This window comes from Xenia sp. Carnegie-2017, unplaced genomic scaffold (assembly GCF_021976095.1).
Source record: "Xenia sp. Carnegie-2017 unplaced genomic scaffold, XeniaSp_v1 HiC_scaffold_14, whole genome shotgun sequence".
In the NCBI taxonomy this organism is placed as follows: domain Eukaryota; kingdom Metazoa; phylum Cnidaria; class Anthozoa; order Malacalcyonacea; family Xeniidae; genus Xenia; species Xenia sp. Carnegie-2017.
This window is the reverse complement of record NW_025813447.1, coordinates 12,771,437-12,784,420: the sequence shown is the minus strand read 5'-3', so window position 1 is coordinate 12,784,420 and position 12,984 is coordinate 12,771,437. Positions and strand designations below refer to the sequence as shown.

The 12,984-nt window shown below is 33.4% G+C and overlaps 3 protein-coding genes across 3 annotated transcripts; 1 reads left to right on the top strand and 2 right to left on the bottom strand.

The window, feature by feature from the left end:
- Positions 1-211: 211 nt before the first annotated feature.
- On the bottom strand, positions 212-4,528 carry LOC124434445 (beta-glucuronidase-like). The gene is made up of 12 exons (XM_046984342.1): positions 4,104-4,528; positions 3,789-3,971; positions 3,291-3,463; positions 2,830-3,187; positions 2,602-2,742; positions 2,342-2,517; positions 2,124-2,270; positions 1,975-2,059; positions 1,548-1,724; positions 999-1,031; positions 817-919; positions 212-463 (listed from the first exon to the last, which is right to left on the bottom strand). The coding sequence occupies exons 1-12, from the start codon at positions 4,383-4,385 to the stop codon at positions 306-308; spliced, it is 2,016 nt and encodes a 671-aa protein (XP_046840298.1). The 5' UTR covers positions 4,386-4,528; the 3' UTR covers positions 212-305.
- A 90-nt stretch (positions 4,529-4,618) lies between these two features.
- On the bottom strand, positions 4,619-9,393 carry LOC124434446 (beta-glucuronidase-like). The gene is made up of 12 exons (XM_046984343.1): positions 9,036-9,393; positions 8,680-8,862; positions 8,243-8,415; positions 7,465-7,822; positions 7,237-7,377; positions 6,977-7,152; positions 6,620-6,766; positions 6,473-6,557; positions 6,087-6,263; positions 5,603-5,635; positions 5,437-5,539; positions 4,619-4,924 (listed from the first exon to the last, which is right to left on the bottom strand). Exons 1-12 carry the CDS (start codon positions 9,312-9,314, stop codon positions 4,773-4,775), a joined length of 2,007 nt encoding a protein of 668 aa, XP_046840299.1. The 5' UTR covers positions 9,315-9,393; the 3' UTR covers positions 4,619-4,772.
- A 1,413-nt stretch (positions 9,394-10,806) lies between these two features.
- Positions 10,807-12,801, top strand: LOC124434565. Its single transcript, XM_046984447.1, has 4 exons — positions 10,807-11,004; positions 11,742-11,897; positions 12,153-12,359; positions 12,470-12,801. The coding sequence occupies exons 1-4, from the start codon at positions 10,911-10,913 to the stop codon at positions 12,496-12,498; spliced, it is 486 nt and encodes a 161-aa protein (XP_046840403.1). The 5' UTR covers positions 10,807-10,910; the 3' UTR covers positions 12,499-12,801.
- The last annotated feature ends 183 nt before the right edge of the window (positions 12,802-12,984 follow it).

Genomic DNA, 12,984 nt, shown 5'->3' with positions numbered 1-12,984 from the left:
CGTAGTTCGTTGTTCATTCGCTTCATTGTTGCTATACTTTTAGGGTCACGACCTTTCAAATCACCGGCGAGGCTTGCTTTGGGAACAAGATAATGAACTAATTGTTTTCTATGCCAAAAATTCGATTCCTTAGTTAAAGGAGGGAAATAAGAGAAATTGTTTTCGAAGGTGCAGCCAAGATTGATTTTAAGATAAAAGAAAGCGGCTTGGCTAAGCTGGGATATCATTTCATAACAAAATATCACTTATTTACAGTGGTTTAGATCTTTTAATTTAAGAGATTGTTGGACACCCTTTTCAATTTATTAACAAGTGCATTTTCCATTCTTATACTCGTCTCGTTTGGTTGACCCCATGGAGATATTGAGATTGAGATAACGGTTTCTCAGAACGTAGGCAGCTTCCTTTGGTTGACGTTGTCGAGTTAAAATTCCTTTCTTATTTCCTTGAACTCTCTTAACATCTAGAAACAAATATATAAAACACATTCTGAGAAAGACAGCATAAAAAATAAAAAGAAGAAACATAATGAACATCATCAACATTTAACGAATACATGAAGGAAGACAAAGTTCCCTAAAAAGCCTACAAATTTTATTCACATTTAATACTATATACTATATATTATGTTTGATATTAAGCAAATAATTGTAGCTCTCGGTGTGATGGCCAGATGGGTATTTTTATCATTAGAATTGAGTTATTGTAAATCAGTCTGTAAAAAATATGATGAAGTTAGTAAGGGTGTCTACTGTAATATAGCAGAAGCAATTTTCAATCATCATGTGTTTTATAAAGAAGAAACTTGTTACAAACATTGTTTTGTCATAAAGTCAGCAAAATTCCAGATCAGTTCACCAACGAAGAACTCTTCCCTCAGTTTATCAAAGACAGGGAAATATTGCTCAATGGTGGCCACCTAAAAACAACAATAATATTGCTGTTCCAATTCCAGGTTTAAGATCCACAAGATGTTTTCAGAATGTCTTTATCCTTACCTGATAATCTTCAGTATACATGACGGGAGGAAACTGGAAATTTCAATGCATAAACATTAATTTTATTGACAGGTTACATTTTCTTTGTAAGTTTACAAATTTTCAGTTAAATTTGGCTGAAAACTTGAAACGACGTCAACAGAATTAACTACATTGAAATACATGAGTCAGTTTCACGAAAGTTCTTAGCAAGAATAACACTTCATTTAAAAATTTGACTTATAGAGTGTTTTTATCAGTCACATGTTGGTTGGGGAGAAATCGTATATTGTGAAAAGAATGTATGTTAATTTCTTGGTCTGTTGAGCAAGAACACTCTGCTGCTCTGATCACAGCCATAGCTCTGATGTACTCTGATGTACTCCCCAAACATGGCCGCTTTGACGTCACGTGCAAACACTACATTGGCTAAGGAGATTTTAGTCAATAAATTTAAGAAATTACACAACGTCAACCCAATAATAAATCTGATCATTTCAGCTAGAGAGAAAACTTTTATAAAAGAAAGATTAAAAAAATCAAAAGCCAAATTTTAAACGACTGACTTACCATATGAAGACCAGAAACAGTACCGGCACCGTATTCTGATTGGATGACAGGTTTTTGAAACTTTTCAAACCACTGACGTAAATCATATTCGAGTTGTAACTGAATGAGTTCCAAATGTCCCGGATCATGGTACCAGGCATAATAATGATTGTGACAGATTACGTCCACAAATTGAACCTTAATTGGAAAATTTTAAAATGTTTTAATAAAGAAAGCTTTAAAAAGTTTTCTCAAAAAAATGTGTTTTCTTGCAATCCTTTATGAGTAAAGAAAAATAAATAAAAAAGTTTCAAGAATATTTCATGATTTTTTCACTGACAAATTCTTCAAGACAGCAAATCAAGAGTATGGTCAACATTTTTAATTTTATTGCTCTTTTTAGAACAAAAAATGGCAAATCATAGAAAAAACAAAAGCAGGCACTCACAGCACGATCATCGCCTGATGATTTATTAGTAACGAATGTGACTGGTCGTGTTGTATCAAGAAACCTTGTATGATTGATAACAGTTCTATAACAAAACAATTTCTATTAGAAAATAGACATTGCTTACGGACAACCCGCAAAATGCTTACTTGAAGTATAATTCGGCAGCAGGAAGGTTTGAGCTTGGTTCGTTGGCAACAGACCACATGACTACTGAAGGACGATTCTTGTCTCGTCGCACTAACTCATTCATCACCTCAAGATGATGTGATAGAGACTGGGCACCAAAATTTGGTCTGACAAAAGTAATACATTATAACATTAATAATTATATTACGAAATAAACATATTTGATGTGGACTCTTACGCTCGAATCCCGATCCCGGGACACTCGTCGATCACAACTATCCCTAACTGATCAGCCATATCCATGATTTCTTCCGCGTAAGGATAGTGGCTGGTACGAAAGGCATTGCCTCCAAGCCAAGTAAAAAGATTAAAGTTTTTCACAATTAGAGGAAAGTCCAAACCTTTACCACGTATCTGAAATAAAATATTATCTCATTGATTCACAACAGTACACAGAAAAATACAAACAAAACACAAAGACTAGTCAACATTGCTTACATCAGAATCTTCGTGCATATTGAATCCTTTGAAATAGAACGGTTTATGATTAATAAGAAATTTTGTTTTCTCCACTTTAACAGTACGAAATCCAACGGGCAAACGATAAACATCCATCAAATCACCGCTAGTGACAATGATCTTAATGAGAAATAATGATGATTTCATTTAATGATCAACGTCTTCCTTTAGTTGTATATGCTGGATTTAACAGATGTTTATAAGTACCTTCAAATAGTAAAGATAACCAGGATTATCATTCATTCCAATAGGCCACCATGGTTGAACATTATGTACTTCTAATTTTCCAATTAACAGTTTAAATCCAGAGATATTTGCAACAGATTTTCCAGCAGCATCGAAGAGTTTGTACGACACATGAAAAGAATCGTGTAAAGATTGAGAACCTAGGACAAGAGTTTTGAAACGAAGTGTTCCATTTGTATTATCAGAAGTTAGATCAGTAACGACAGTGATATCCGAGATGAAGACTTGAGGTGTCGTGTAAAAACGAACCAAACGATGTATTCCAGCATAATTGAAGAAATCAAATGCATAATCCTGTACAAAATATCCTTTGGGATATCTAAAATTGTGATCATCATTCATCAATGTGAAATGGACAATAATGACGAATGGATCATGTGATCACGTTACAAAAAAGTGAAACAAAAGTTTCCATCAAATACCTTGGACCATGCTTGTACTCAATTGTTCCTGGAGGTAATGTCGTTGAATTCAATGTATTATTTACGGCAACTGTTATTCTGTTTTCTTCACCAAACTTTAGAAGTTTGTTAACGTGAGCTTCAAAAGGAAGATGGCCACCATAATGTCTTATTGCTTCTTCACCATTCAACCACTGAAAAGAAACATATTGTGGTCAATTTATTACTTAATAATTTCAAAGAGATAAAAAAATTCAGTGGAATATTCTTCTGAGTCATATTTCATTAATAAAGTGTCATGGCTTTTCATTGGATTGAACATTTATAATAAATAAGTAAACACATGGGGTTAAGTAAACAAATGTTGTTTCATTTATTCACATAAAAGATGGCGATATTTTATTTGGTTGCAAATTGCCGGGGCTGGGGAACACCCGCGTCATCGTAAATAAAATGTTAAGTCTGCGTCTGATTGACCAACAAGAAAAGATTTGAAAGCATTTATGTTTCAACACTTACAACAATGGCATTATAGTGGACACTTTCGAATCTTAAAACCACCCGTAAATTGTCAGTCTGCCAAGATTTAGGCGGATACACAATACGGTCGTACCAGACCCAACCAACAAACTTTCTTAGTGCATCATCTTGTGTGACGTCATTAAAACTTGAGGGAACTGCCATCTTGATCACTGGACCTGTCTGTAAATATGACGAAAATCGCCACAACTTGATTTCCATTTATAAATGTTAAACGATACGAGGTCATTAGTCGAACATAAAATTCACATGTCTTACAACAAAACATAAACAAAATCATTTAATCGAACATACTTTGTATAAGTCTTGTTGATACCATTTCTTATCAAATCCTTCATTTCGACTTGAAGACATGTCCGCACGAAAGGACCAAATCCCTTCAAGATTTTTGATTTGTCGACTCTCTGACTCACGAGGAAAAAGCATGCCATGTTGGAGAGCATTAAGATTTGATTCTGCTTTGTTGTCACTTTCATACACATAGAGATCTTTATCGACAGAAGCGCAGGTAAGAACGAAATTCTCAGCAAACAGCAATCCCATTAAAATAGGTCGAAAAAAGATAATACAGACCATTTTCTACATCTATTGTAGTGTGAGCTATATTTTTTTATTGTTCTTAACCAACAGCTAGCATTATCACATCAAGTTTGTAATACTAGATAGACAGAATAGACTTCATGGGGTTCATATGTCACAAGGTCATTTGTTTTTCTGGTGATTGATTTTTTTATTTTTTTTTTAACAAGATTTTCGAAATTGAAAATATACGTGTATTGTCTTTTAGAGCTCAGGTTGATAATTCAATATATCTTTGAAAAAACTGGCATCGACATTTTTATTTTAAATTGATTTTGTTATTCTTTCCGTACAAAATTAAGTGACTTTATTGGAAAGTCACTACAAATTTGACCTATTTGATTTTTTTGTGCTTATTTGGACCAAAACGAAAATGTTACTATCCTAACGAAAACAGATTGCGTTTTCTCTGTCGACAGGCAAAATTGAGTTTACAGTGAGATTGAGATAACGGTTTCTCAGGACGTAGGCGGCTTGTTTTGGTTGACGTTGTCGAGTCAAAATTCCTTTCTTGTTTCCTTGAACTCTCTTAACGCCTAAAGATTGATGATAAGAAGATTGGTGCAATAATACAGTAAGAAAATATACAGTAACACATGGCTTCATTCTCTTTAAAACTCTTTGAGTTTTAGCAAATGTGTTGATGACGTTACAAAGCATGCATTGTACCATCATCAACAAGATATTCATACATTTAACCATGAATTGGTAAATGTTCGCGTGAAAACCTAAAAATAACGAAGCAAATGTTACAGAGCATTCCGAAGTGTAAAGCGTGCAAAAAAGATATTTTTCATAAGATTAAAACTTGTGTCTTAAATTATCGTATTATCTGTCGTAATCATGCATAAAAGCACACCAGTAAAGATTTTCAATGGGGGATGGTCGATGATTTTCATGACTGCTGCAAAAGTGCTTAACCGCAAGACAGCCATTTGCTTAAGTGTCAATGGGAAACTATCGAACCAACATTGTTTGTCAAAAGTGGAAGGTAGAAGGGCTGCTTGCTGCTTCCCTCACACTTCCCTCCAAACCTGAGTACACATACCTTGCTTTGTCATAAAGTCAGCAAAATTCCAGATCAGTTCACCTACTAAGAATTCTTCCTTCAGTTTATCAAAGACAGGGAAATACTGCTCAATGGTGGCCACCTAAAATATTATTTTAGAGATTCTAATCTTGCAAAACGTAAATTCAGAGTTGCATCTGAATACCTGATAATCTTCAGTGAACATTACAGAAGGAAACTAAATGGATCAAAACAAAATTATTTGTAAATTTTGAACGTCTTTCTCACGGGACAAAAAAACACTGAAAATTTTGATCAAATGAATTATACGACATGATCATTGGTTGATAGTCTTTTTAAGAATATGCTTGAATCATTTTTGTTGCCATTCTTTTCAAACAGATTGCTAACCTTGATAAATCACGTATTTTGTTTTATAATTGAAAAGTTTCTTCGATAACATGCAATCACTCCATGAGACAGAATGCAGGTTCGTTAATTTCACATTAGAAAACGTTTCGTTGTCAAGAAAGAAAAAAATTATAAGTAAACATGTGCAAAGCTAATGCTACGAGAGTGCAAAAAAAACAACTTTACATCTCGTTCATGCATTTTTCATGCAATATGAATCAAATACATTTCATTGAACGTCATAATCTCCGTTAAAAAGCTAAATTTCCATCACTCACAGTATGAATGCCGGCAACCGCTCCTGCGCCGTATTCTGATTGGATGACAGGTTTTTGAAACTTTTCAAACCACTGACGTAAGTCATATTCAAGCTGTAACTGAATGAGCTCTAAATGTCCCGGATCTTGGTACCAGGCATAATAATGATTGTGACAGATCACGTCCACAAATTGAACCTTGAAATGACACAACACATCATAAAGGCTATACATGCATAAGCGTTCATTTTTCGTAGAATGAAGGACAATGAGAAAGTTTCTTGAAAGATTAACAAGTTACTTATTTTTAAGGCTGTTATACAACGACCAACCCTGATTTGACTCGTCAAGTATTTAGTGTTCTTATGGAGTTTGAAAATTTAAGCAAGAAAAACCTCAACACTCACCACAAGGTCATCATCAGGAGACTTGTCAGAAACGAACGTGACTGGTCTTGTAGGATCCAGAAACCTTGTGTGTTCAATAACACTTCTGAAAAAAAACACATTAATGTCAAGAGGTTGTTATCGGACATTTCTCTACAAAATGCTTACTTGAAGTATGCCTCAGCAGCATGAACATTTGAGCTTGGTTCGTTGGCAACAGACCACATGACTACTGAAGGACGATTCTTGTCCCGTCTTACGAACTCATTCATCACCTCAAGATGATGCGAAAGAGACTGGGCACCAAAATTTAGACTATGAAAACATGAAAGTAAGACAGCATAGTTACTCTAGAAAAGACGATAAAGTGTTTTTATCTGAAGTGATGTGATTTAGAAGATTGCAATTTAAAGACGGACACTATCAAACACATTTTACACGAGAAAAAATTGAATTTATGTTTTAACAAGAAAATTTGTGCATGAAAATATTAACAAATCATATTTATAACGTAATTGTCCATACTTCTCAATGCCAACCCCAGGACACTCGTCGATCACAACTATCCCTAACTGATCAGCCATATCCATGATTTCTTCCGCGTATGGATAGTGGCTGGTACGAAAGGCATTGCCTCCAAGCCAAGTAAAAAGATTAAAATTTTTCACAATTAGAGGAAAGTCCAAACCTTTACCACGTATCTGAAATAAAATATTATCTCATTGATTCACAACAGTACACAGAAAAATACAAACAAAACACAAAGACTAGTCAACATTGCTTACATCAGAATCTTCGTGCATGCCAAATCCTTTAAAATAGAACGGTTTATGATTGATAAGAAATTTTGTTTTCTCCACTTTAACAGTACGAAATCCAACTGGCAAACGATAAACATCCATCAAATCACCGCTAGTGACAATGATCTTAATGAGAAATAACGATGATTTCATTTAATGATCAACGTCTTCCTTTAGTTGTATATGCTGGATTTAACAGATGTTTATAAGTACCTTCAAATAGTAAAGATAACCAGGATTATCATTCATTCCAATAGGCCACCATGGTTGAACATTATGTACTTCTAATTTTCCAATTAACAGTTTAAATCCAGAGATATTTGCAACAGATTTTCCAGCAGCATCGAAGAGTTTGTACGACACATGAAAAGAATCGTGTAAAGATTGAGAACCTAGGACAAGAGTTTTGAAACGAAGTGTTCCATTTGCATTATCAGAGGTTAGATCAGTAACGACAGTGATATCCGAGATGAAGACTTGAGGTGTCGTGTAAAAACGAACCAAACGATGTATTCCAGCATAATTGAAGAAATCAAATGCATAATCCTGTACAAAATATCCTTTGGGATATCTGCAGAAAAAAAGACACATATCTTATTACATCTCATCACTGAAATAGTCATTACATCGAACAATTCATCGCCCGCCAGTCATATCAACTATCATATATTTGGTGCAAAAAATCTCCAGGTGATTGAGCTCGTTTACAATGAACATACTCAAACGATGTCTTAAACATGCAAAAATTATTGCGTTATCTTGCATGTTGGCAATTGGAATAAATGTTTCACTTTTTGTGTTTAAGTTATAAATAATTTCTGGCTCTTAAATTTTAAGATCTTCAAGCAAGATATTTTTCTATAAAATGAACGATAAAACCCAGGTAACAGCTGACTGTTTTTTTTTCAGAGTTATTTTTCATTGTTTTTATTTTGCGTTCGCACTGATCTCAATATTTTGTTTGTAGTAAAGATCCTGCAAAAACAACAACCTTGGACCATGCTTGTACTCAATTGTTCCTGGAGGTAATGTCGTTGTATTCAGTGTATTATTTACGGCAACTGTTATTCTGTTTTCTTCACCAAACTTTAGAAGTTTGTTAACGTCAGCTTCAAAAGGAAGATGGCCACCACAATGACTTATTGCTTCTTCACCATTCAACCACTGAAGAGAAAGAATTTTTGTATATCAATTTTTCCAAACTCTATTGTTAACTGTTACCAAGGTCTTGAAAAAAACCCATTCCAAATCCCCAAGGTTTTTATGCACAAGTCCCCATAACTCTACATAATTTCATTGTCCAATAACGAGATGCAAATAACATTTTTTCCTTGTTGCATTTCATAGCAAATTGATAATTTTTAAATTAATTTTTGTGATAAAAAGGGGAAATGAATAAAACGGAAGCATGGTACAGACTGAACATACCACAATGGCATTATAGTGGACACTTTCGAATCTTAAAACCACCCGTAAATTTTCAGTCTGCCAAGATTTAGGCGGATACACAATACGATCGTACCAGACCCAACCAACAAACTTTCTCAGTGCATCATCTTGTGTGACGTCATTAAAACTTGAGGGAACTGCCATCTTGATTACTGGACCTGTCTGTAAATATAAAGAAAAACACCATTCTTCGTCATCTTATGAAAAAAAACTTGATTTCAGTCATTTCACCTCAAGTCAATGTCTTTTACAGAACATGACCATAAAAGCATGGTCAGTTAAGGTCAAATATATATACGTAAAATGATCATTGCGACAATATCATTTGAACATACCTTGTATAAGTCTTGTTGATACCATTTCTTATCAAAACCTTCATTTCGACTTGAAGACATGTCTGCACGAAAGGACCAAATCCCTCCGAGATTTTTGATTTGACGACTTTCTGACTCACGAGGAAAAAGCATTCCATTTTGAACAGCATCAAGACTTGCTTTCGTTTCTCTCTGGCGTCCGTCCGCATAAGTTATTTTACCTAATAACGATTGACTAGATACGTTTTTATTTGCAAACAGCATTACAATTAGGGAACAAAAGCAGCAAACACCGAACATTTTAGAATATGCGGTTTAATGTCAAGTATTCGATTAGATTTTGTCTTTAGTTATATTATCATCACAAAGTCTGTTTACATTTATGACCAACAATGAATTAAACGTCACAAGAACAATAGCAAGCTGATGAGAGATTAACAACCTATACGGTATTTCCATGCAAAAGAGCGAGATCTCACATTGCATTGCACAAACTTATAGACAAGCCAATGTTTCATATTTGACAAACTAACGTCAGACATAAGCTAATTTTTCGAAATAGGTTTTTTCACTAAAGTTAAGAAGCTTGCGTTATACTGATACAATATTTCGTTATGAATGAACAGTAAATACTTCAACATATATAGACAACCAAGCATTAAAAGTCTTTCAATGATTATTTATTTGACAGTAAGATTGCAAACTATATTTAACTTTTAAGGAAAAATCATCTTACATTTAAAAGCAGAAGACTGAATCTCACAAAGACATATTTCTATCGTTAATGGTCAATCTAAAAAGAAATAGTGATGTCGAGTGGGCAAACCAGAAACTATGGAAACGATCAATGTTCATCATTCAAAGCAAAAGCGGTTGTGTGTCATGGACTTTTACCTTAACTATATGATTGGGTAATAAAACAAAATTGCTTTCTTTTTGTGCATTCTCCTCTTCTTTGAAAAATGAATCATCAGACCAAATTTGGTTGTGGACGATATTTTATGCCATTTAAGTGTTCGATGTTCTATAAAGAGAAAGTATTTCATAAAATACGATGCACAGGTCTTTGAAGGACTTGCGTCCGTTCCACCAAATTACTTTGGAATTATGACCTAAGAGAACAGCTATCAATAATTGCAGCCGTTTCCTGTGATGTACAACACACTAAGCAAATTAGGAATTAATATTTTGAAATTTCTCTCGTGCATGTTTTGGAAAACGAAATCTGATTTTGAACCTAATTAGAATGTTTTAGTTTTTGAGACATAAACTTGATCAAGTAAAGGCAAATGACAAAATACTTTACAACTTGAAGAGCTACATATGCAATAGTCAATACAAATGACGCTAACAATGTCCACATATGTTCAAAAAAAGTAAAACTATGCTAGCATTGTCGAAAATATTCAGACTGACACTTTTGATGAGTCAGACCCAAAAAAGTTGAACCATCGACAGATAACATTTAAAATTGATGTAATGGAAGACACAGTCTCCCACGATGAAATTCCATCCCATGAAAAAAATGGAAAAATTTGGAAAATGTTTACAAAATTACATTTGGTAAAAAATACATTTCATTCCTTTGATACTACGTGTAGGCGTTCAATTATGATAAGATAAATACCTGGATAAAAAATATTTAAAAAATGTGATGTATTTCCTTCGGACCTTTCCGTGTTCCCTTTATGCCAAAATTATAAATGACGTTAATAATTAAATTACACTTCTTTCTTCAGTCTCCTCACCCAAAAACACCGCTATGATTGGCTAATAAAAAAGTCCTTATCTCTATAAAAGAAGACCGCATGTATAAGAAAAGGTCAAGATTTGCGTACAGTCGTACACTGTTCAAACATCAACAAATCGAGAGATACTTCAAAAGCAAGACTGAAAATGGAGCCAATTGCTTTGATACCAGGGATATTCGTCATCTATTTGTCCGGAATTTGTTCCGGAGCTGTAATTCAAGTTGAAACAACTAATTACGGTATGCCAATCAATTTACTACGACAAAAACTACGCTCAGTTTGTACAAAATAACGTTAATTTTATGAATGAAAGTAGTTTTACATCATATGTTTGGTGTTGATAGATAAACTAAAAGCCATTTTTATACATTTTCACAAGACTGTAATAACATTTTCATTAGCAATATAACATGTAATGTTCATGAAAAATTGATTTATACTCTTTTCAGAAAAAATAACTTATGAATGAAACAAATTTTCTAAAATTCCATCCGTAAAAGTATACATATTTAAGAGAAAAACGAAAAACATTTTTCAATTTTCACCAATGCATAAGAATATCGAGCTTAAGTTCCATCATTTCTTTGCATGGGTAACTCTACCTGTCAAGATAAATTTTTATGTAACTTTGTTATGACTAACATTTTGCAATACGATGATATTTTTATGGAATTATTTCTGATGTCTTGGATCAACACAAACAGACATATCGTGATACAATTTGTGCAGAAATACACATCAAAACATTATTCAATTTACAATAATAGCACAAAGAGATTTTCACACCAAAAAAGGATAAAACAATCTCCCCCATGGAGCAAAAGGGCAAAAATTAACATGCATAAATGAAATGACAAAAATTCCAAAGGCAAATAATGTCACTTTTATTTAATATTAACGGTACGGAGGGAGGGGAGACAGAGGTTAGCTCTACTATAGGGGAAATGAAGTAAAATACGTCAATTTTACTCACCAGGACCATGCCATCAGTTAGAAAACAATCCTTTGCGACTGCATTTTGGAACGGAAGCGAGATGCAAAAAAAACGGAAACTTTAAACCATTACAAACATTTAACATGAAACTGGAATGTTACTTTCCAATGGGAGTTGATTATGTACAAAGATACCCAGGTAAATGTATCTGTAAAATGTAAAAACATGTATAACAATAAGATCTTATTAATCATTGTGGTTATTGATGATGAACAAAGTAAACTCAATATAAACAACAAATATGAAAATAACTTACGTCACAATAATTGTTGATGAACTAATAAAAAACAGCGAACGAGAACAGTCTAAAGATAAAAAAGATAAGAAGTTACAAATAAAGATACAACGTCATGCACCAATGGTAATAAATATAAAATTTTCAACCTCCTTCAGGCAACGGACCATGCAGAATGCTAAAGCAATGTCTTCGACAAAAACACCATGAATTTGGTGGACTGAAGGAACACAAATGGATACGGTGTGACAAATATGGATATTTCAAACCACTGCAAAAACAAGAAAAAGGAAATAGGATTTGTGTTGATTTCTACGGAAATATCAGGAAAAGAAACAAAGTTACCAACAGAGCTGATTGTATAAGTAAGAAAAACAATAAAAACATCAGAGCTTTCGGCATCATAATCGTCCATATGTTTTTGAAAATATATACCATATGTATCATAACATTTGTAACTTTTTCCTGTTTTTAGAATCAATTATTGCTCATCGCCGAAGGTAATAAAATGCCTCGAGGAGTTCTCCTGAATAAAACAAAAACATCACAAAGCTCACCGGTGGTATTTCAAATGATACAAATGATAAGGAAGAAAAGCAAATTTTTACAAATATGAAGAATATTTATTTGTACATTTATCGCAAAAAAAGCTTAAACTTAAAATTTAGGAAATATAATAGTCATATAACGACGTTTTGCTAACGACAATTTTGTAATTTAACGTAAAACAATAATTAGGGTATTTCATTTGCGTGTAATTACAGTGTATTTTAAAGCATTTTGGAAATTAGATATTTTTTTTCTTTAGCGTTGTTTCATTTTTTCCCATTGACATCTCCAAATTTTGAAGAATATATTGACAATCAACAAGTTTAGTTGATAATAGTCTAAAATACTATCGATACTTCATGTCTTTTCGTTGAAATATGAGAACATCGCGACATCGACTGAACAGAAAATATTTTTTATAGAACTGAAGAAAAAAAGCAA